Here is a 22,562-nt window from a genome sequence, read left to right as displayed (position 1 = left end):
GGTGAGCTGGTTAACTTCAGACCTCATAATTCCACTTTGAATATTTACGGTTAGGTAAATTGTAGTACCGTTTGTAATTGAAAATTGGGTGATTGGGGATAAATTGTCGGGCAGTGGTTTGGTTTCAGTTGAGAGCTTGAAAAATGATCGGCTGAGAGAAGTTTTGATTGAGACTTCCAAGTGTATGTCGCGTAGAGCACTAGATTTGGAAAGAGTGATGGTGAAGGCAGGTCGCATCGATGACGTAACGTTTAAGGTAATCAAATCAGTTTCGTTCTCAGTTCCTGTAGGTTTGAACAAAGTTTGCTGGTACGTTGAACAAGCTGCCATTTTCGGTTGAAATCTTCTGGTAGTTTAAGACTCTTTTCAATAATTCAAGTCAATATTCACAACTATTTTTAAAGACTTACTAACACGAAAGTATAATAAGTTTTGACAGATGTTAGCGGTGATTCTTTAGAAAGAAGTTGAATTTTTGACTTTTTGTCGTCAAAACTTGAAAGTAACCGAATTTGGACTTTATGGCCTATCAGAAGAACTTGGCCGTGAATGATTATATTCTTTTGTCAGATTAATTTTAAAGATGAGCTATTTATGTTGGAAAGTTCGAAATATAATGGAGAAATATGGAGTTATGAGGAACATTTATAGTGAGGCAATGGTACAAGTTAAACAAGATTATCAAATTGGTGCCAATTTAAAGCCCTCTTTTTATCACTAATTAGCGCTTTGAGCGATGCAAAGTTCCGAATAAGGCCTCAATTTATAACCTTTGATGGATTTTAAGTACCCAATAGTATAATTAGACAATTAGACTTGTGTCTTCCGGATTAAAACGGTGGTCACTTTTACCAAATTTGTTTGTTGCAAATGTCACTACTTAAACAAGTTTATGAACACGAATTAGCACTCCTTCTATAAACAAAATTTGAAAAGCTTCCTTATTTTGAATTCCATAGCACATAACACGATTTTCTTCTGTAAATGCAAAATAACTGAAGAATTGACAGGATATATAGCCCTCCAAACCTACAAATACTATAAACATAAACCGACTAACGTCGGATGAATTGCTTTCGAACGACAGGCGGGTCAATTTCAGTCCAGCTTCTTAACCACAATGGCGTTGATTATTATTCGCTCACAATCTTTGTTATATTAGCAACAAACTTGATTTCAGACAGAGAGCAACTTGATATCTCTCAAAAATGAAGAGCTCAAGCCTGAAAAAGTCACTCAAGGATATTCTAGAACAAAAGCCCCAAAAACGGTCAAACAAAAAGAAGACACACACGTTTACAACAAATAATTGCTTCAAACTTTGCTCGAGCGCAAATAATAATGGTGGACATTTCGCTGATGGGTTGTAATGCGGCGAAACCCCCCATTTTTTAAAACTCGTTTCCAGATAATTAAGTAATTTAACTTCTGCGCTTTTTATTATCGCTGGACCTTTACATCATAGAAGAGCAGGCACTCAAACAAAGACAACCGTTCGACATAAGTTGATTGAATTTAATTGACCAACAAATTTACTTGAAACAAAAAAGCTCTTATTCGAGTAGGTTGCAGTTTTATTGTGGGTTTTTAATGCAAGCAATCACTACACACGTTCGAGACATCAGAAATGCTTCCGTTTCCCAGTTAAAGTATAGCTGTCTATATACCCCCCCCCCCCCCCCCTAAAATAGGACGCTCCGTCAAGTGTCATTACACAGCAAATTACCAGGTATTCATATTGCACGTGTACTTTTTTTTTGAGGGGGGGTTACAATTAATAAGCAGCCACTATGTTGGCCTGGCGTTGTGTTGAAAAAAATTCCATTAGTTTTATACACCTTTACAATTTTATATAATCCACACCAAATGTATGACTAGTCCCAACACTTAAACACGCCATTGTTAATGCAAAACCGCAAAAATTCGTTCAAAATGTTTCAAAAGACGAAAAAATTCGGTACGCGGTAAGGGTAGGAGGAAACATTTCACATCAGGCTTTTTATTTTCATTATCATTCAGACACTCATAAGTTATTGTTGTTTGTTTGTTTGTGTTTGTTGGGGGTTGGACTAGATGATGTGGTAGGTTGTGGTGGTTATGGGATAGCGTGTATTTCGTTATCGTTTTCGTCGTGTCCGAGTGCGTCTGCTGAGTCAGTGAATAGATGACACTTGCAGTAGAAAATGAAGTTCATCTTCTCAAATACGTGAGTACAGTCGTAGTCATCGTGCAACACTCCATCGTAGAAATCAAAACACGTCTGAAACACACACAATATAATATATTGCATTTGTATAAGGCGCATTTGAGCAAAATTGGGGTCTTTCCCATTACAGCCCCCCCCCCCCCCCCCCCCTCATTATGATACATTCTTGCGGAATGGGTAAGACCCCAAAATTGGATCTATTCTGTTCGTATTTACTGTTCTACACACCAAATCTAGGTCTTTTCTATAATCACCACTGACGTATAGCACACACACCCCGCCCCCTCCCATTGTGGTGATTATATCATAATGGGGATGGAGGGGCATAATGGGAAAGACCCCCAAATCTTGGAAAATAGCCCATTATGTAATGGCATGTGTCATGGAAAATAGCCCATTATGTAAAGCCCCCTCCCCCCCCGTGTTTTTTATGACCCCCAGTAACAAATTATATGTTATATAGCACGTTACTATGTAAGAAAATAGCACGTGCGCCTGGGGGTCATAAAAAATTCATGCTCTCACACTAAGCTGGGGGGGGGGGGGGTGGGGTTGAACAGGATAGATCCGACACGTGATCTGTAACTGGGGGGAGCATAAGGTACTTGGGGGGCGGGGGGGGGGGGGGGTGTTGGTTCACAAACGGAAAAGATCCGATCCGAAAGAACACTGTAACTTTGACCACTAAAAGATTGGGGGGGAACAATATATTTACACCACTGCAATATAACAACAGAATATTTGTAACTGAGTGTCATAAACGGTACTGGGGACAGGATTAAATGGAGCTTTGGTAGAGTTACAGCCTAGGTTGAATACAATGAATTTTGTTAGTAGTAACGTAAATACGTCAACACGCCGCAACCTGTTCTATAAATTCATTACTGAAAGCTCTCTGTACAAGGCCGCATAGCCTAACGGATAAGGCGTCTGACTTCGAATCAGAAGATTGGGGGTTCGAATCCCTCTGTGGTCGAAGTTTTTGTCACTGCTGACAAAGTTCGTTATTTCTAAGCTTGTAATACTCAACCAAATTAATAACAGTGAAGGAAATTAAGGTAGAAATCGCGGATATCCGAATTATATTACGTTTTAGCACCCCCCCCCCCCCACGCCAGACTCAGACCCTGGTTAATTACCGTAATCGTGTCAAAACGGGAGGTGGTTGCATGTTCGTGGGAAGTAAACGCAGCCAGTTTTACGATATCTCCGAAATGGGTGAATTCTTTGTATTCTAACTCCTAACAAGAATAGATCCGATATGTTTCTGAAGACCATTTTTGAAGTCTCAAAATACCAACGAAAAGATGCACCAGTTGCAAATGACAATCCTTTTGTTCCGTCCCACTTTGGTGGGGGAGGGACTATATGCTCAACTATTTTTTTTGTTCAGTCAATTTTAGCCAATTGATATATTCATCGTTGAGAGTTGTAAGCGGTATCATTAGAATGCCTGTCCAGCCTGGCACATAGAATTAAAATATATTTTTTTTGAATTTCTTTATTGAATCATGACTGATTTGACTGATTTCAGTTGTTTTTGTTCACATTTTTCGTATTTCTGCAAAACTTTTTGTCGGTTTTGCTTATAAATACGCTAAAATTGTTGAGAAAAATGTTATTTTTTATTGCTGCGAAGCTGCTAGCTGAGCGTACCAATAATGCGGTGTTCTTTTTTTAAAATCTGCTCAATTTTTTCGGATTTTTCACGTCAATCAGAAATCAAATTGGAGTGGTAATTTTAGTCACGATGGAGAAGAAAAGGGAGCGAGAGAACAAGTAGGTTGAAATGTCATTTTTATCAATGTATCTTAAAAGGAGTCAGAAAAAGTAATTTAAACAAAATTTCGGATTTTTGAAAGCAAAAATTTGCGGATCTATTCTGTGTCCCCCCCCCCCCCCAGATTAGTGAGCATAAATCTTTTATGACCCCCAAGCACACGTGTTATTTTCTTACATAGTTAGTGCTATATAACAACTTGTAATTTGTAACTGGGGGTCACAAAAACACAAGGGGGGGGACAGAATAGATCCGCCAATTTTTTCCATTGGATATTTGACTTGTTTTCAGTCCTTCTTCTGTTGAGTGCTATACTTACGATGCAAATGTGTTGCAATAGCCCCTATTTACAACTGCTTGAACTCAGTATGCAGCTAACGCATTTTCTGACTTCGGCACTACTTTTTCATAAAATCGGCACTATTTGAATAATTTTTGGCATTTTTTTATTTCTGCAGTCTCATCACTAAGTATCTTTAATGACGGTCTGATTGTTTGCTAATGGGGCATTAATGCACCTAATTAATGATTTGAGTTCCTTGCTAGTGATGTTCCTGACTTTAACTATTTGTTCTGAAAAAAATGATTTGTCAAATTTTTTTACTATCCTGTCATTAACTCTTACTAAGGACATGTCTTACAGGTTGTTAAACGGAACTGTTTTAATTTACTCAATCCTTTCAGTTCAAAACTGACGCGTTTTATGACCTGGCTGCTAATTGTTTATAAATATCAAAATTTTGAGTTTTCCGAGTTTTTATTGTTGAGTCTGTTGTCTAACCGCTTAGTCGCATTAATTACTCTCCTATTTCACTAAAGATGCCTCAAGTATTAGAATTAATCGTTTCATTATTAGCTGATGCTGTCTAGGCTTTATTGCTTAATCCCTTAAGCCTCATCCGTAATTCTCACTATTGACAGACTTCATCGCTGGCTAAAAACGAACAAAGAATTAATTAGTCGATGCAGTTCATAGTCGTTTTTTTACGCCGCTTTCCAAAAATGAAGGATTTTGTAGTCTAAAAAGTTTTGTTTTTTTTTGCTTGAGATCTGCTTGCTCAGTCTCAAGAGCAACAATTTTTATGGACCTTCTCGTACGGTGTAGTAACAATGCTAAGAGCCAAAATTTTCATTAAGTGGTGTTATGTTGTCATTTTTTGTAAATCTTGAAGCACTGAAAATTGGATAAAATATTGCTTATCGATTTTTTGTTCAATTTAGCGAATATAAGCTATGAGCTTTGTAAACTGTCAAACTTATGTTGCAGTAAAAGTCTTATTTGTCAGGCCTTTAGTGAAATCAAATTTTTGGATTGTAATTCCGGTACCCTGCTTTGTTTTTTTCGTCGTCTGATGCTCTTTTTTGTTTTACATTTATTCAAAAAGCAAAGCTTACAAAATCAAATTATTTAAAAGAATTATCTCACTAACAAAACTCTCTGGCAAAATTTTTTAGGTTTGCGTGATTAGATTTCTATTATTTTAAGATTATTTTATCGTCGATTGTTTTTTTACATATCTTTTTGAGTGGTGTCGATAATTTTTTTTAACTCAAAGCTGTTTCTATTTCTATCTAAACCATATGGCACACAAATCTATTTAGAAGCTATTCCATCAATCTGCCGGCTGTCTTTTTAAATTCATAGACAAAGGAGTGTTGCTTAATTTTTTTCTTTCGAAGTTTTGGCAAACAATTTGTTTCAACGAAAATGCACAATTTACGGTTCTGTAGCAAAATTTACTTATATTTGCCGGAAGAACATACATCAAAACTACTGACATAATCTGTAAAAAAACAGAGAATTAGTTTTAATTCCGATTCTTAAGAAGGCGTTAGGGATTTAAGAATTTTGACGGTTTTTTTGAATTCAACTCCATAATTATCCAAAATTAATCATTCATTTTGTTTATTTTTGATTTATGAATTTTTTTGTCAAATTAAATTTTTGCTAAAAATTGGAACAATTACAGTTCCATAAAAAACGAGCAGCAAAATGAAGGCTAGTTTTAGTCTAATCGTGGGTTGTTCTTACAATAAAAAATTGAGTTGGTTACGGCGCTTAGAATTTTCTTTTGCCTTTTTTCCCCTTCAAATTAAATCACCGTAAGGTTATACCGGAAATTATTGCTCAATCCGACAAATCCTACTTACGGGCAACTGAGGCCCAATGAAGATGTTTCATATATTCAGTTGAAAACTCATGATATTTATGGCCTCAACATTGTTTGCGTAAATTTGTTTTTAAAAATCTGTGTATTTTCTTGATTGTTATTTTCTACGGCTTAGTCTCAATGATGACAGATTTCATTAGCATCTTTTGGACATAAAAGTCGACCTATTAAGTGTTTTTAATTTAAAGCTTATTGCTTTTTTTGTTTTTCGACATTTGTCCATTTTGAGTTTCGTTTTTTGTCGTGACATTATTACATAAATGACAGTTCACATATCACAATTAGGGTGTTGAAGAGGGGCTTACTGGAACTTATCTAATGTTCTCAGTGATTAGATTACTTATAATCTATTACTTAAACTATTTTTGATTAGATTACTTAAACTATTTTTTTAAACGTTGCCCGTTCTAGTTTTTTTTGCTTGCTACCTGGTCTTTATAAAGGACAGTTCCCATATCCGGCCATACATCTGGCCAGGGCAACCGCACAACCTGGACTTAATTACACGGCGCGTGTTCGTCCTCAAGAGGAGCGAGGACGGACAAACACTTCAAAAAGTTTGCAGGGGACGAACACGCGCCTTCAGGATGAACCTGACAAGAGCAACAAATCAATTCATCTAGTTATTTTTTTTTACTGCACGAATCTATTTTTCTACAAAACTGCACGATTTTATTTTTCTACTGCATGAGTACTATGCCTGCCACGATCAACACGAACATCATTGAAAAACTTGGCAAAAATCGAGGACACAAATCTTCAATTCCACCATCACCAATTGGACAAATATGGCTCCGATATGGCACGAAACTCACATCCACTTGACCAACGCGGAATGTAGTATTCTTTTCACAACATACAGCAGTTGCATTCCCCAGCTCAATTTGTTCACATACATCAGATGAGAAAACAAGAGGCCAAATAAGAGCAAACAGAAAGTAAACTTTCAGCATTTTGATCTGGAATACTCAATAAAAACTTAGAACAAACCACTATTGATGTTGCTTTCCATTTATACTTAATTAGCCCAGTAAATTCCTTGACTTTGACAATACCACTAATCAAGACCCACTTGGTACAGCACACTAGACAACCCTGTTTATAATCATAAGATTAAAGGTTCGAAACCCATCGCCTCCGCTTTTTCTGAAGAGCCGTAATATGACGATGCTAAATTTTGATTGGTTGAAAAAGACTTTTGTAAATTCATACAGCACGCATTTATTATCTTGAAATTCATACAGACGATTCTGCTCAGTACAGTTCAGCTGCTTACTAAATTACTTGAATTGAAAACTTGTAGCAGAAAAAGAGCGTTTTTACCGAACCCGCGCTCCGAATAGCACTTAGCAAAAACTTGCAACTAAAAGCCTTTATTAGAGAGGATATTGCAACGATAACTCGTCTTCATACAATATAGCACTTGGCACTAGCACCTACACAGCCGCCTCTAACAAGATAGAAAAGGTAGAAGCAAATTAAGAAGAGAGTTATCATAACTTATTTTCGAAAAAATGTGAACTTTTGAAAGTTTTCAGTCTCTGCCTCATGAGGAAGACAATTACGTCAAAACTGTACATGAGCGGGGTCGGAACATTATGTGCCAACACACATTACCGAGCCTCCTTGTCAATTTAAAACAAGTATTTAAAACAAGCCTCTTTGACAAGGATTTATCCTGAGCAACTGCCCCCAAACGAGAAGGGGCAACTAGAAATAGGAAGACACCCAAAAAGAGAACACCAATTTCTCACTCTATATAATTATAGTGAACAAAATTCACAACGTGGAATTTCAACAAACGTCGAAAAATTGCTCCAAAAATCTGGCGAACGTTTGGCTAGCGTAGTTGAAATTAAATGAGCATATCTTCAAAGTTTGAAAGGGGGCTGGAACTAAACAGAGCCCTCACATTATGAATTCATGTCTTGTCAGCAGTTTTGGAGAATCGTATACAGAGGCCAGTGAGGCTCAGGCCATATACGGGTTAGAGCTAATACCAATTATCATTAAATCTGGTAAAGATCAACAAAAATTTCAATAACGACTCTAAATAGGCTTAAGGGTCTACTATTGCATTTCCATTCTGATTTTATTTTTCGATATGAAAACTTGTTTTACATTTCTTTACTTTAAACGCGAATTGATGCTCTCGCGCAATGCTCGAAGAATGAAATTACTAACAGAAATCAAACACAGATGTCAAACAGATTTCAGACAATATGTTAGAAAAAGCAGAAACAAAACTTTCTGATTGACGAGTGAAAAAAAACACTCTGCGATCAACAGAAGCAAAACAAACATCAACCAGCTTCCCGTTTAGCCCACTGACCGACGTTGGGATTGAAACAGCAAGAGAAAAGTAAAGTGAAAACTGACGACATCCTAATTTTTTCTAAGTGTCAAAAATTGTTTCACTTTGGCCCAGTTTTATATATTCCATAAATATGGTGGGTCGAGTCAATCTCTAAATTCGAGGACAATAAGCCTAATACTATTACCACTTAGCAGTATACTATAGGTAACGTTGATAGCTTAAGGCACTAAGCCGAAATGATCATAAAGCCTTACTTCCCGGGATCAACTGGTTTATCCCATAATTCTAATTTTGCTTCTTTACCCTGAACTTATTAGCGCAAAATTTCTGAATGAAATCTAAATTTGATTCAATGAAACAACGTCAGAATTCAAATGTGAGAAAGAAATCAAATTCAATCAAGAAAAATGTGAAGCGAATTAAAAAAATATAACCGGAAAACTCCAGATTAGATTTAAAATACAATTTCACTCAGACCCCAGACAATTTTTCACTGAACAAAACAAACTGTTTAATTATGCTACTCATTACAGACAAATACCACGACAAAGTCAAAATCTGATACGAAAACATTTGGTAGACAAAACGATGAAAAAGGTACTTAATGGAAACCGAGGAAAAGGAACAGGAGGAAACAAAAATTCAAAGACAAACATTAAAAATTTATTTGTCAAGTATTCACAAACACTCTGTATAGACCCATCATAAAAAGGTATTCAGTCACGGGATCACTAATCACCAGACACACACGCACTGTACACAATTAATTTAGCCAATAAGCAAACATGAAAAACAAACTTTTGTTTTTAGCTAAAACTAGCAGACCTAATAATCAAAACTTCTTCTTAGGAAATCTCAGAAAAGTTTTAATTTCAGATTGAATAAGAAAAACTATTGTAACACGCTCAAAAACAGAAATAGGCAAAGCATTCAAAGAAAAAAAAGGGCCAAAATTTAATATAATTTAAGCAATTTCCTTCATGAAAAACAAGTCAAAACTAACAACAACCAACAAAAGAAAACGTCCCCGAAAGTACTAATAATAATCTTTAACTATCAATTTAACCAAATGCTACCAAAACTATAAATGGAAACATAACCGACTAACGTCGGGAGAAATTGCTCTCAAACGACCGGCGAACGGTTGGCTTCGTCAGTAGCTAGGCACAGTTTAGTGAGGCTAGCTTTAGCTTAATTGAAGGGGCGTAAGTGAGAGCAGCGAAGGGTGGGGGTGCACCGGGGGCTGATGGGGTGGCAACAGTGGGGGTGTCAATCTCTAAGAGCCACCCTTCGCACCATAAGTATAAGTCTCCAAAACAGATTCTATGAATCGCATACTTGAAGACTAGTGAGCTGAAAGGCTCTAAGAGCACTTAATGTCCGCGCGACCTGTTTATACCGTTTTTGAGTACGAAAAGTCAGATGCGTCAGACGAAAAATTGGTCAAGCGAAAAATCGCATAAAAAACCGACAGGACTAATATAATTGCTAAACTTCGATTGAGAGCAATTATTAAAAAATAGTTGAAAAACAACCACAAGCGACTAAAAAAAATCACAAATTGCATATTAGAGTCAAGTAAAAGTTTTAAAAAAACTGCTTTGAAAACCCACTAGAACAAAAAATGCTTGCTTAGTTATTTCTTCAATTATTTTTAGCGCTCTCTCAAAACAATGAATAAAAATTGCGCTGCAACTTTTCTCTGCTTAAACACTCGTTTTCACTTGCAGCATTTAATTTTCAGTGAAAAGAGAAGCCACCGATTAAGAACATCGACAAAACTACTCGTCGAGTGGTAAAAGAAGAGCGCCTAGATAGAAGCCGCGGAAAGGTTGACAGCTGCAATCAAAAACACGAGAAAATACAAAATTAAGTAGTAACAACTTTTATGGTCTTGATGACCTCGAGAAAAAAAATTGAGCGCCAGATGGTACATAGCAAGACGCGTTAAAGCTACTATCAAGGTGAGTGTACGGGTGGAACGACGTGGAGGGGGAGAATGGGGGGGGGGTGGGGTTAAGTGAAGGGGGTCAAACTTGAATAGTTTTGATGAACCGCATACGTAGCATGTGAGCCTTAGGGCTGTAAGAGAACTTAATGCCCTCCGGTCATCACCTGTTCATTCCATTTTTGAGGACGAAAAGTCAAATGTGTCAGACGAAAAATCGCATAAAAAGACCGACATGACTAACATAATTACTACAAATTTCTTCTGAGAGCAATTAACAACATCTGAATATCTTCACAATATTTTTTCTCAAAACGCAAACACCAATTTGAAGAAACATCAAACTATCTGCCATTAGCACGTATGCCAAGATGAGAAAAAATTCTGCTAAGATTTCACGCAAAATGTTGAACAAGCTGTGAACTAAGTTAAAGCGAAAAATTTTTTATTCGACGAAGTAAAAAAACAAACATACCCGGCAGATTGCCGGAAAATAGCCGCCGTGATTCCAATAAGCATGATTGGGATTGAAAGAATAGATGTTGAAAAAAAAAAGATTTTTGTACAAAAACATTTTTTAAGTCTGATTTATTTTGATGGCATTTCGTAGTTGAACGTAACGTACTTCTGTTTCTTAGAGAGAGGCTACAGGGGCTACTATCAATACCAATAAGCATTAGAGATGGTAACTAAGACTTATAGGAACGACGTTCGAATAGTGGGCATCTAAAATTGGGCTTTATGGGTTTATCCCGTTTCTACTTCTGACTTCAATTTTTTATACTAACTCTGTTCATTTTGAATTGCTTTGCTGAGCAACTGATGTTCAAAATCACTTTTAGCAGAATGAGAGAAGAGAGAAACTAGCCTAGAGAAGTCAAAAAGATATCACGCAAAATGTTGAAAAAGCGGCAAAATGAGGTAAAGCGAAACATTTTTTTATTCGACGAAAAAAAGGAGCGCTATAATAGCCGGCTGAGAAGATGAGGGCGGCTATTAAAAACCGATTAATGTCTGAAGAATTGCTCTCGAATGACAGGAGTGTGGAAAAACATTTGACCGCACCGGGATTCGAACCATTCACCCTAATTTTTGATTTGCTGCAACCGACTTTATATTAGCAACAAGCTTTAATTCGGAGTGAGAGCAATAGAGACACTCAAAAATGATGAACGAAAGCTTGGAAAAGTCACTTGAGAAGTCACAGAATGTTCGAGAAGAAAAGCGCAAAATGGTCAAGCGCAAAAAATTGCATAAAAAAGACCAACACGTTTACAATAATCGCTATGAACTTCGCTCAAGAGTAATTCAAAATTAGGAGCGCTATAATAGCCAGCTGAGAAGCTGAGGCGGCTATTAATGATGACAAGCATTAACAAAATACATCAACAAGACTACAGGGAGACCACGTCTCTTCTCAAATATCTCAGAGGAATAGATAGAGTTAACTTTGATAAGCAAATCTAACTTCAGTTACCGCGATTTTTGAATTAAATTTAACTTACATCAGCACATTCGTGTGGGAGGTAGCAGCTCATGTATACGTATCCTAGAAAGCCAATCTCACTACTCTCACTCATCATCTGATGTTCCACAAGTATATTATTGCTCTCACCATCTGCAGCCGTCGACACCCCAGCTGTCGTTTCTATCTCTCGTTTCTTCAAACTAGCCCCACTCGCGGGTCCTGCTAAGAGTGCCAAAAGTGCACAGATCACTAGAAGCGTTTCGACTGTTGACTTGGATCGCTGGTTGTGAGGAATCATTGCAGTTTGCGATGCGAAAGCTATCATCGATGTTTTCAAAAACGACATAGTGTCTGTTGTAATTGTGATTGACAAGCAACGTTGATCTTTGTGACACAGATAATTCTCAAACAAAAGGCGACTATCGACAACTTATGTGGGTCGATTGATTCGAGATGGGTTTGTCTTAGCCGACTGACCCAACTAGTTCACCTTGATCTTTCCTCGATCGCAATTTAGTAGCAAAGATATTTTAACAACTTGAATGAATTATTGAACAAACTCAGGGCGAAATGACCAGCCGGTCTTTTGAAGCTTGCCAAGTGAATTTGACCGGAAACGGTTGAATATATAATTTCGTATAAACTGTTTTTATTTATAGAAACACAATACCAGCTCAAGTGGCGATTGCGATGATTAAAGACGAATTTAAATTAGTTACTGGACGATGCTTAGTTACCTAAAACTAATTGAAATTCACTGCTTGTTTGCCTCCACTCGCAGGTGCGTAGAGATAGTATACCTTTGATGACGAAAGAATAAGGGGAAATAATGGGAAAGTAAACAAGTAAACAAGCGGGGGTTCTCTCTCACTCTCTCTTCTCTTTCTCACTCTATTTGGTGCCTCGCACCCAACACAATCAACACGAGGGCTGCTAAACAGCACACAATTCAAATCAAAAGTGATTTCTCTCTTACACCTTTCACCCAATTAAACAAACACCCCAGTTAAGCCCCCCCCCCCCGGGTATGCATCCTTCAGAATAATAGGAGGACTGAGCATGTGTATGTTAGTGTTTAAGTGTGTGTGTAGATAGACGCCTGTGTTATCTACATCATAGTCAAACAGACACAAGAGATAGTCCCAAATGCCAAGCAAGTTTGTTCACTTCTGTTTGAACTTTTTGTTCAGAGGCTGCCACAGTCGACATTCCAACTATCAAGCCGAATTTACGAAATCTTCGATTTCCGAATGTCTTAACTACTGTAGAGTAACATAGAAATTGCCTTTGTTGAAGACAGACTTGGGTAACCAAAATAAGGTATTGAATATGATGATATAAAGCAAATTACTGCTGAATACTTACTTACTCAAATTGGAACATATTTTAGAATCCGATTTGCCCGTACCAACAACCAAATATTCAACAAAATCTTTTTGACAGCTTTCAGATTAAAAGTTGATACTTTGCAAAAAAATTGTTGAAAAAAATTACTAATTCGACACAAAGCATTCATATTAAAAAAACTCCAAACGTATAGACTCCAAATGTTATCGTGTTTACAAGATTCAGACAGAATTTTGCAAGCAAAGATTCGACGGCCGTGTGCTAACCGACCGTGTGATCTTACTCCTTTTACTAGAATCTAGAAAGGTCAAATAAGGTTTAACAATCCTAATTCTCAGCCTAGCTACCTTCGGCTAAATGGAACTAGGCTTTAAGTAGACGCCCTTTCGACGGTAGGCAAGAATCGTCGGCATTCTCCATCAATCAAACCTCTTAAACGCCTCAAAGCCATCTTGAATGAGATAGGCGTCCCTACCAATCACATTACGTCAACAATCCCAATCGCCAAGACATTAATTTCTACATCTTTTCTTCTTAACTCTTATTGACATTTCAAAGACAAGTTTATGACCGCAATCTTACTCACTAGCACCTACCAGTTGCAGTCAAACCAATCTACTTCTAGTTAAATAGTTATTACTAGTTAAGTAGTTATTGCTAGTTATAGCATAGGGCCTCAACTATGCCTCTCAGTCTCACAACTTTGCAAATGATTCAATTTTAGCTGATTTAGTTCAAGTTCCAGCAGACAAAATGGACGCATTTTAACATTGACTTCACATTTGTGCCGCTAAACTGAAACTTTGACCAGGTTTTCACCCTTTCGAAACAAACTTCATGTAATAAACGATAAAGGTATTCGTGCTGAACTATTTGTTCACGCCGTTTCAACCTCCAATAAATTTTTGAAATGAAGTCAAGGACAGCGTCAACAGATAACCTCGAAGACGTTTTAGTTTAATCGAAATTGAGAGCCAATAAAATGTGTCCTTGACCGAAAAATCAGTCTATACAAACAGACCTTTGGATTGTACTTTTTGTAATAAAATGAGCAAATGTTGATTTTTAGGATCTTTTCTGCTAGCGAACCCCCCCCCCCCCCCCGCGCGCTTAGTTTTGCAACACCTCATTTATTAGTGTTTAAACATACTGTTAAAGTTAAGTAAGTTTATACATGACCATATATGAACAAAATGCATTTATTAGAAGTTAGCAGAGCTATGGTTTGAAAGTATTACGTATTTCAGCGAAAATTTTTGCATATAACGCAGGCGTCATTAAAAATTTCTGTATTATATCATTTTTGGTGTTATCGGCTACAATAAAGGCTCGATTATTATTCCGAAGGTACCAGAAATATTGGCCTTTAATTGATGTCGATGTTATCAAACCTTCTGTCTCATATTTTGAAAAACGTTTCGAAAAATTTATAATCATTAAATCATCGATTTAAAAATCTTTTGACCCAAAAAATGAACAATTAGTATGGTCAGATGAGATCAAAAAAATTAGCTCAAATACAAACCTCAACTGAAAACACATTACAGGCTTGACAATAGAAGGCCCACTGCTTTTCAACATATACGAAAATGATATGAATCGATGATACAGATGTGATTTCTAATATAATCAGATGTTATTTCTCTACACAAAACTAAACTTTTAGGTTTTAGTGAGCAAGCAAATACAATTCTAAATTCTTATCTAGAAAACCGTGTTCAAAAAGTCTAATTCTCGACGTATGAATCAAATTGGATAGCACTTAACCGTGGAGTACCAAAAGGTACTGTACTAAGCCCACTGCTTTTCAACATATATGTAATAATATAATCCAGTACGCTGATGATAGTTTTATCTTTTGCAGTGGAAAAACAATTTCTGAATCAAAACTACATCTTGAAAAAAGTATTGCTAAACTCATTCTCTTTTTCAAGAAAAATGAGTTAATGTAAATGAAAGCAAAACCGAATTCATTATTTTTGGAGCCCCTAAAAGGAACAAAATCGAAGAAAAAGTTGTTAACGGTTGTACAGTTCTCGAGAAAAAAGTTGTGAAATACTTGGGAGTTCATATTGACTGTCATCTTTCTTTCGATGAACAATAAAATTGGGTCTGCAATACCCAATTGTTCTGTTCTCAGGTCTTAAAAAATCACTTCGAGTTTCTCTAAATAAACAACTGAACAGGGGGATAAAGGCATGTTTCAATAGAACCAAATGTAACAAGACAAATGATCTCAAGATCAAACACAAAATCTTACCAGTAGAATACCTCATAAAGTATCGGGTTATTATATATTTTATAAAGCTTCAAAAAGCAGATCTACCAGCTTTCGATGAACTCAAGTTAGCCACCCTAAGTGCTAAAATGAATGAACGTACAAACAAGCTGTCATTTGGAGCAAACCAAAAAACAAATATAATGCAAAACTGCTTTTCAAAAAATGCAATTGAGTGGTATAACGATTTTTCTCTCGCCTTGAGGCGGAATATCCCTAAACAGCGGGCTCTCAAAACTACAATTAAAAATCATTTCTGGAATGCGTTTCTAAAAGACCCAACGGTTTCTGAATTGAATTCTTATCACAAATCTTTCAAGTTCAATCTTAATTTGTCTTAATTTTAGGGCGTCATTTATTCTTCTAAGAAATGTTAATTGGAGACTAGCATTTTTAAAACTTTTCTCTTTTCTCGAATACGTTAATTGTAGAATCAGCATTTTCAAAAATTTTTCTCAAGATTATAATTCATCTCTTAATTTCTCGATATTTTAACACATTTTAAATTTAATACAATTTTAAACTTTCACAAAATGTGACGTTTGTTTCATTTATACTTCTTAACACTACATTACCTTTAAACTATGTTATGTATATTATAGTTCATACTCAAAGGAATTAACAATGTTTTTCTTTTTTTATATATTTTGAAAAACGTTTCGATAAATTTATAATCTTTAAATCATCGATTTAAAAATCTTTTGACCCAAAAAGTGACCAATTAGTATGGTCAGATGAGCTCAAAAAATTAGCTCAAATACAACCCTCAATTGAAAACACATTACAGGCTTTACATTAGAAGACACCATTATGACTTCAAAAATCCGTATACGTTATAAAAGGCTCAAGTTTGCAAACAATTAGCTAAAAAGTGATTTCAAAAAAAAACAAAACCACTTGTGAGCGCCGAGCGTGTAAGCCCCTTCAATCAAGTGAAATAGGAAAAGATTTCGTATAAATCTTTTATCCGGTTGACAAATCTGCGTAAAAGTTCAAAGCAATGCAACAAGATGGTTTGATAATTAAATTTGTGCAACGAAATGATTCATGATTCAAAACCACGGCCCCAATATCTTAAAGGTCTTCAAGTGCGCCTTAACAATAACCCAGCTATTAAAAATCATCATAACTATGACAACAAAAGACTGTTTAGAACTTAAAACTATGAACATCGTTGAATCATTCAAAAAAAGATGCAAAGAATCAAAACAATAGAAATGACAAGTCCAGGCAATTCCTGGAAACTTATAATTTGTTTTAAAAATGTGCGTCAGAAACAGTTTTTTATCTGAAAAGTGCCAGGTTCATAAAACAGACTCTGGATTGATAGTCAATACCTGCTCAAAAAAACTGCTGAGACTCCCCATTAGAACGTACTAATGACACCAAACGCGAAAGCCATTCTAGGAAAAACATTTGGAACTCTAGTTTCCAACTTTGTTTATTTTTGTATCAATTTCAATTACTTCCAAAGTGGAACAAACCCTTCAATGCTCAAGTTTGTTCGACCTCCTATGCTGACATTCAATAAGATTATTATTACTACGTTATTAGAGAACTAATTTGAACTCAAAATGTTATATTATTTGTTGTTTCTATTGCTTTTTTAAAAATCTTTAGGTGTACGCAGCTTTTTGGTACCATAGTGTATTATTAGGCTCAATTTAAAAAGTCAATAAGATTGTAGAGGTCAAATTAATTGACGCGTCCTTTAAGGCATACGGAACTTGACATCATAAGCTGATTGCAGTTTCTTTGAAATCATCTTTGACTTTGAGCTAAGTTTTGAATGAAATCCCAAGTATATCAGTTGAAAAAAGTAAAGTGAAGAAATTGTTGTTGTGTATAACTCTCAGCGCCTAAATATTAGCAAATCCATTAGCCAAAATATAGCCACCAGTCTCGCATTCTGATCAAAACAGGCAACGAAAAATGCAGGAAAAGTTGACAAAAACTCTACAAAATAATGACAGTTTGATCGGTTCATCCCTTTTCTCACTCTTTTGAATTTGACAGTGTCCACTACATTGTGCAATTGTTCAAAGAAATTTAAACTCCATTTATTGGAAACTTTGAGCAATGTATGTCAGAAATCAGGAGAAAAAGCTGTCAAACGTAAAACTTACCTATTCTAGGAAACTACAGGGCAAACATGCGCGGCAGATTGCCGGAAAATAGCCGCCATTGATTCCTATAACCCCGATTGGGATAGAACAAACTTGAAAAAAATGGAACTCGATCTCTGTACAGAAATACTTTGCAAGTGCGAAATATTTTTGCGTCAGTACGTACTTAGACATACTCCTGGTTCTTAAGGAGAGGATACAGTGGCCATTACCAATACCAATAAGCATTAGAGATGAACAAGATGGTAAATAACAACGTTGAAGTAGCGGGCATCAAAAATTTGCCTTTATGGGCTTATCCAGTTTCGATTCTTGATTTCGTTCATTTTAGATTGCTTTATTGAGCCACTGCTGTTTAAAAATGATTTGAACAGAATGAGAGAAGAATGAAACTAGCCTAGAGAAGTCAAAAAGATTTCATGCAGAATGTTGAACAAGTTGAAGTGAATTAAAACGGATCCACTATAAGATGAGGATGTCTATTATATATAAACCGACTACGTCGGATGAATTCCTCTCGAACGCCAGGCTGGAGAAATTTAACTTAGGGGTAATAATCACTTTTATATAAGCAACAAACTTCATATCAGGATGAGAGCAACTGAAATCACCCAAAAAGAAGTGAAGCTTGAAAAAGTCAACCGAGTCACAGAATGTTCTAGAACAAAAGCACAAAATTGGACAAGAAAAATTTTGCAGAAATTACTAACACGCTTATAATTATTGCTTCCGACTTCGTTCGAGAGCAATTAATAAGTAGGATTAGCATAGGATTTTGATACGAAAACAAACGTGAAGCTCTTAACGACAAGCGGGCCACTTAAATTTAGTGAGGGTCCTGCTAAGTTTTTTTATGTTCGCAAAAATACCGACCCAGAGGGGTTCGCACCCACAACCACCAGGATAAAACTAACATCTTAGCCACTAAGCGACAATGCCGTTGATCTCATCCGCTTACAAGAGCCCTTATGTTAGCAAAAGACTTCATATCGGAATGAGAGCAACTTAATTCACTCAAGAAATGAAGGTCTCAAGGGTAGAAAAAGTCACAACAAGTCAGAATGTTCTAGAACAAAAGCGCAAAATCGGTCACGCAAAAATTGTGCATAAAAAGACGCACACGTTTACAATCAAACTTCGTCCAAGAGTAATTAAAACAGATCAATAAAATTACAAATAGGACACTATCAAATCGAAATGATGTCATCAGATAAAGTAACAGGATTACATATTCCAAATCACAGCTGAACGACTGCGCAAAGTAGCCGCGATAAAGTCAGTTGAGACCTGTTGTAACAACAAGTCAAATGATGAAGCAAGAAGATTGCAGCACATGAAACAAGAAACGAAGGCTACTCTTTTCTCATGCGAAAATTATTCTTCAAATTTTTTCAATTCAATTAAAACATACGCGCAAAATTGCGGAAAATAGCCACCGCAGACGCGCTTGATGCTCATCGGGAACAGAAAAAACATAGCTGGCAGATTACCAGAAAATAGCCGCAATAGCTTCGTAGATCTGCCGTCTCAAAAAAACAGTAAAAAAAGACAGACCAAAAAACTTCGTCTTTTCATTGAAGGTTGATATGTTATATTTTGATGAAAAATCTGTATAAGTTATTGCTGCCTCTATTAGCTGATCTCAGATAACCTTCATTTAGAGTGACACACACCCATTTGACCTCATCTCTTTGAATTAGAGTAAATAAAAGTCAATTTCAAATTGAGGAAGTCATTTTTGAGAGTGAGGTAAGAAAAGTGTGACCAAAAATTTAACCACGCGCATGAACACAAAAACTAGCTCCACTAAGAGCGAAAAATGACGTCACACATGCAATTCAGTTGAAATTTCATGAACGAATGAACAAAAAGTGGCTGTGACGTCATATGGTTGTAACAAAAATCATGACGACGAAATAAAAAAAACCAAGAGAAGGCCAATAATAGCCCCAGCTATCGCTGTGCGGCTATTGAAAAGAAAAAAAGGAAGAAAAAGAAATTGACCAAATTCTTTTCTGTTTTTTAGAGTCAATAAGTGTTCTAATTTGGCGTGCAGTTTCAGTTAGCTTCTAAAACTGTATTTAATTCAGCTTCTAAACTGAAATTTATTAAGCTTAATACTAATGTCAGCCAGCAATCACTCAATAGAGCTTTGATAACCTAATTCTCTACGACTTCATGACCGGGCTTTATCGGTCCCGTTTCTTTTAATTTGCTCTTCCGACATTCACGGTATTCACTACAATGCGTAATTCGCTGCGTGAAATAATTTAACTAAGGTCCATTCAGTTGAAACAGTGAGTGAGGTAAGTCAGAAGTCAAGCGTGAAAATCGTGGCTTATGTAAAACGAAAAAACATCATCAAAAGGTAGAGCAAATTAAAAAAACGAAGGCACCTAAATAATAGCCGTCGAGAGATTGACAGCGGATATTAAATAGAAACTTTCTTAGGAAAAGAATTCTATGATTGTGGACACCATTGACTTTCAAGTACGGATGCTAGCTGGATTATCAAAAGTTCGAGCGCGTAGGTCATTTTTCTGAGTGATGTAGGACACGTATGAGCAGAAATTATTCACACTATTTCCATAAAAATCGACTTAACCAGTGAAAAACGACATCACACACAGAAATTTAGTTACAAAGCGGTACAATTTATTCAAAAAGGAAGTCAAATGGTCGCAAGAATCAATGATGGAGAGGACGTATGAAAAGACCAACAGGATTAAAACAATTGCTACAAAGTTGAAAAAATAGCAAATTATATAGTAATATTGCAAAAACTTGTGGCATTAAAATGATCAAAACCGTTTCATTATATCAAGAGTTTGTCCAGTATCCCTATTTCAAGCCTTAAATAAGTTCACTGGCTCATAAAGATCCATAAAATTGGAATATGATAATAATTTTTCGAGAAAATTGAAAAAATTAAATTTTGTTGCTACAAATCGAGTCATTGAAATATTGATAACCATTCCATTAATTCTACAAACTATGCAGCAGCTTATTATCAAACCTCGGAGGAGGTCCCTGGGCCACTGGAGCCGGAAAAAATCAATAATATTCAAAAAAACCTGAAAAAATTGCAATTGTTTTTTTAAAAAACATTGCTTAAATTCGTGATATTGAAATCTTCAAAAACATTTCATTAAAACTAGCCAGTATCATATTATCAAAACCTAGAGGAGGCTGCTTGGCTCTTGAGGCTAGAGAAACCTAAAAAAAAAACAAACATTTTCAAAAAAACTTGAAAAAAATTGCAAGTTTTATAAAAAAAACTGCTAAAAATTGTGGCATTATAAAGTTGAAGACTATTCCATGGCTAAAAAAATGTTGTAGTAACTTATCAGACCACTAAAGAGCTTTTCTGACCCCTGAGGCAGAAAAAATCTGAACAATGACAATAAATGTCCAAAAAAAAAATTGGAAAATTGCTAAAATTCGTGATGTTACATTTAGAAACTATACAGTAAGCTATTATCAAACTGTAGAGGAGGTTCCATGGCTCTTGAGGCTGAAGAAATCTAAAAAATTTTTAAATAAAATTTCAAAAAACTTGAAAATATTAAGTTGTAAAAAAAACTGCTTAAAATTTTGATATTAAAAAGTTGAAAATTATTCCATGGCCAAAAAAAAATTTGCAGTAACTTATAATCAAACCCTTAAGGAGGTTTTTTGGCCCCTGGGTCTGGAAAAACTTGAATAATGACAATAAATGACAAAAAAATGAAAAAATGCAAGTTTTGTCATACAAAAATGCTAAAATTCGTGATGTTAAATCTTTGAAAACATTTCATTACATCTTGAAATTATAGTTACCTATTATCAAACCGTAGAGGAAGTTCCTTGGCTGTTGAGGGTAGCAATACCTAAAAAATGACAAAAATTTTCGAAAAGCTTGAAAAAAATTGTGAAAATTAGTATAAATTTGCGTGTTTTTGTTTGGATTACCAAAACATATAGCTCTTAAAAAGGTCATAAAAGGTACTTATGTCCTGCAAAAATTCTTTATGAACTTCAGTTTTAGACTGATCCAACAAAAATTTGAAACATACCCGGAAGATTGCCGGAAAAAAGTCGATTACAATAAGCGTGATTGGGATTGAAAGAATAATATTGAAAAAAAAAAGATTTTTGTACAAAAACATTTTTTAAGTCCGATTTATTTTGATGGCATGTCGTAGTTGAACATACTTTTGTTTCTCTGAGAGAGGCTACAGTGGCTACTATCAATACCAATAAGCATTAGAAATGGTAAAAAAGACTTATAGGAACGACGTTCAAATAGCGGGCATCTAAAATTGGGCTTTATGGGTTTATCCCGTTTCTATTGCTGACTTCATTTTTTTACACTGACTCTGTTCATTTTGAATTGCTTTGCTGAGCAACTGGTGTTCAAAACCACTTATAGCAGAATGAGAGAAGAGAAACTAGAATAGAGAAGTCAAAAAGATTTCACGCAAATTGTTGAAAATTTTTTTTTGTTCGACGAAGTAAAAAAAGGAGCGTTGTAAAAGCCGGCTGAGAAGATGAGGGCGGCTATTAACAAATGACGAAAAAAGGCGAAAAATTGAAACATTTTGGTCTCAAACACTCCTAAAAATGGCCTTTTAACCTTAAACTATGGCCTTCCAGGTAGCTTCATCCCACTAAGCACTTGAAGGACTATTAAAAACGGCCAAGGGCCTATAATGAAACTTAATGCCCGCTGGGCACATGTTTATCCCGTTTTTAAGGACCGAAAGTCAAAAGCGTCAGACGAAAAATTGCATAAAAAAGACCAAAAGACTAATATAAGTGCTACAAACTTCGTTTGAGAGCAACTAAACATAAACCCATAAATTTCCGACGAATTTCTCTCGAACGACAGGTGGGGCGGGGCAATTTAATTTAGGAGTGTAACTTCGAAATTTTTATGGGT

General features: G+C 35.8%; 2 protein-coding genes and 1 non-coding gene across 3 annotated transcripts in view; 1 reads left to right on the top strand and 2 right to left on the bottom strand.

Moving 5' to 3' along the window:
• The window catches only part of LOC142335902 (endoplasmic reticulum mannosyl-oligosaccharide 1,2-alpha-mannosidase-like), a 54,544-nt gene that overhangs the window by 5,386 nt on the left and 26,596 nt on the right, over positions 1 to 22,562 (bottom strand). The gene's annotated exons all lie outside the window — the stretch shown is intronic.
• On the bottom strand, positions 1,495 to 12,853 carry LOC142335906 (uncharacterized). The gene is made up of 2 exons (XM_075384270.1): positions 11,928 to 12,853; positions 1,495 to 2,260 (listed from the first exon to the last, which is right to left on the bottom strand). Exons 1-2 carry the CDS (start codon positions 12,234 to 12,236, stop codon positions 2,096 to 2,098), a joined length of 474 nt encoding a protein of 157 aa, XP_075240385.1. The 5' UTR covers positions 12,237 to 12,853; the 3' UTR covers positions 1,495 to 2,095.
• On the top strand, positions 3,110 to 3,182 carry Trnar-ucg (transfer RNA arginine (anticodon UCG)). Its single transcript has one exon. It is a non-coding gene; the product is annotated as a tRNA-Arg (tRNA).

Source organism: Convolutriloba macropyga, chromosome 3 (assembly GCF_964194025.1).
Source record: "Convolutriloba macropyga chromosome 3, txConMacr16.3, whole genome shotgun sequence".
NCBI classification, from domain to species: Eukaryota; Metazoa; Xenacoelomorpha; order Acoela; family Convolutidae; genus Convolutriloba; species Convolutriloba macropyga.
The sequence above is the reverse complement of the archived record's forward strand: the minus strand, read 5'-3'. Positions and strand labels throughout refer to the sequence as shown.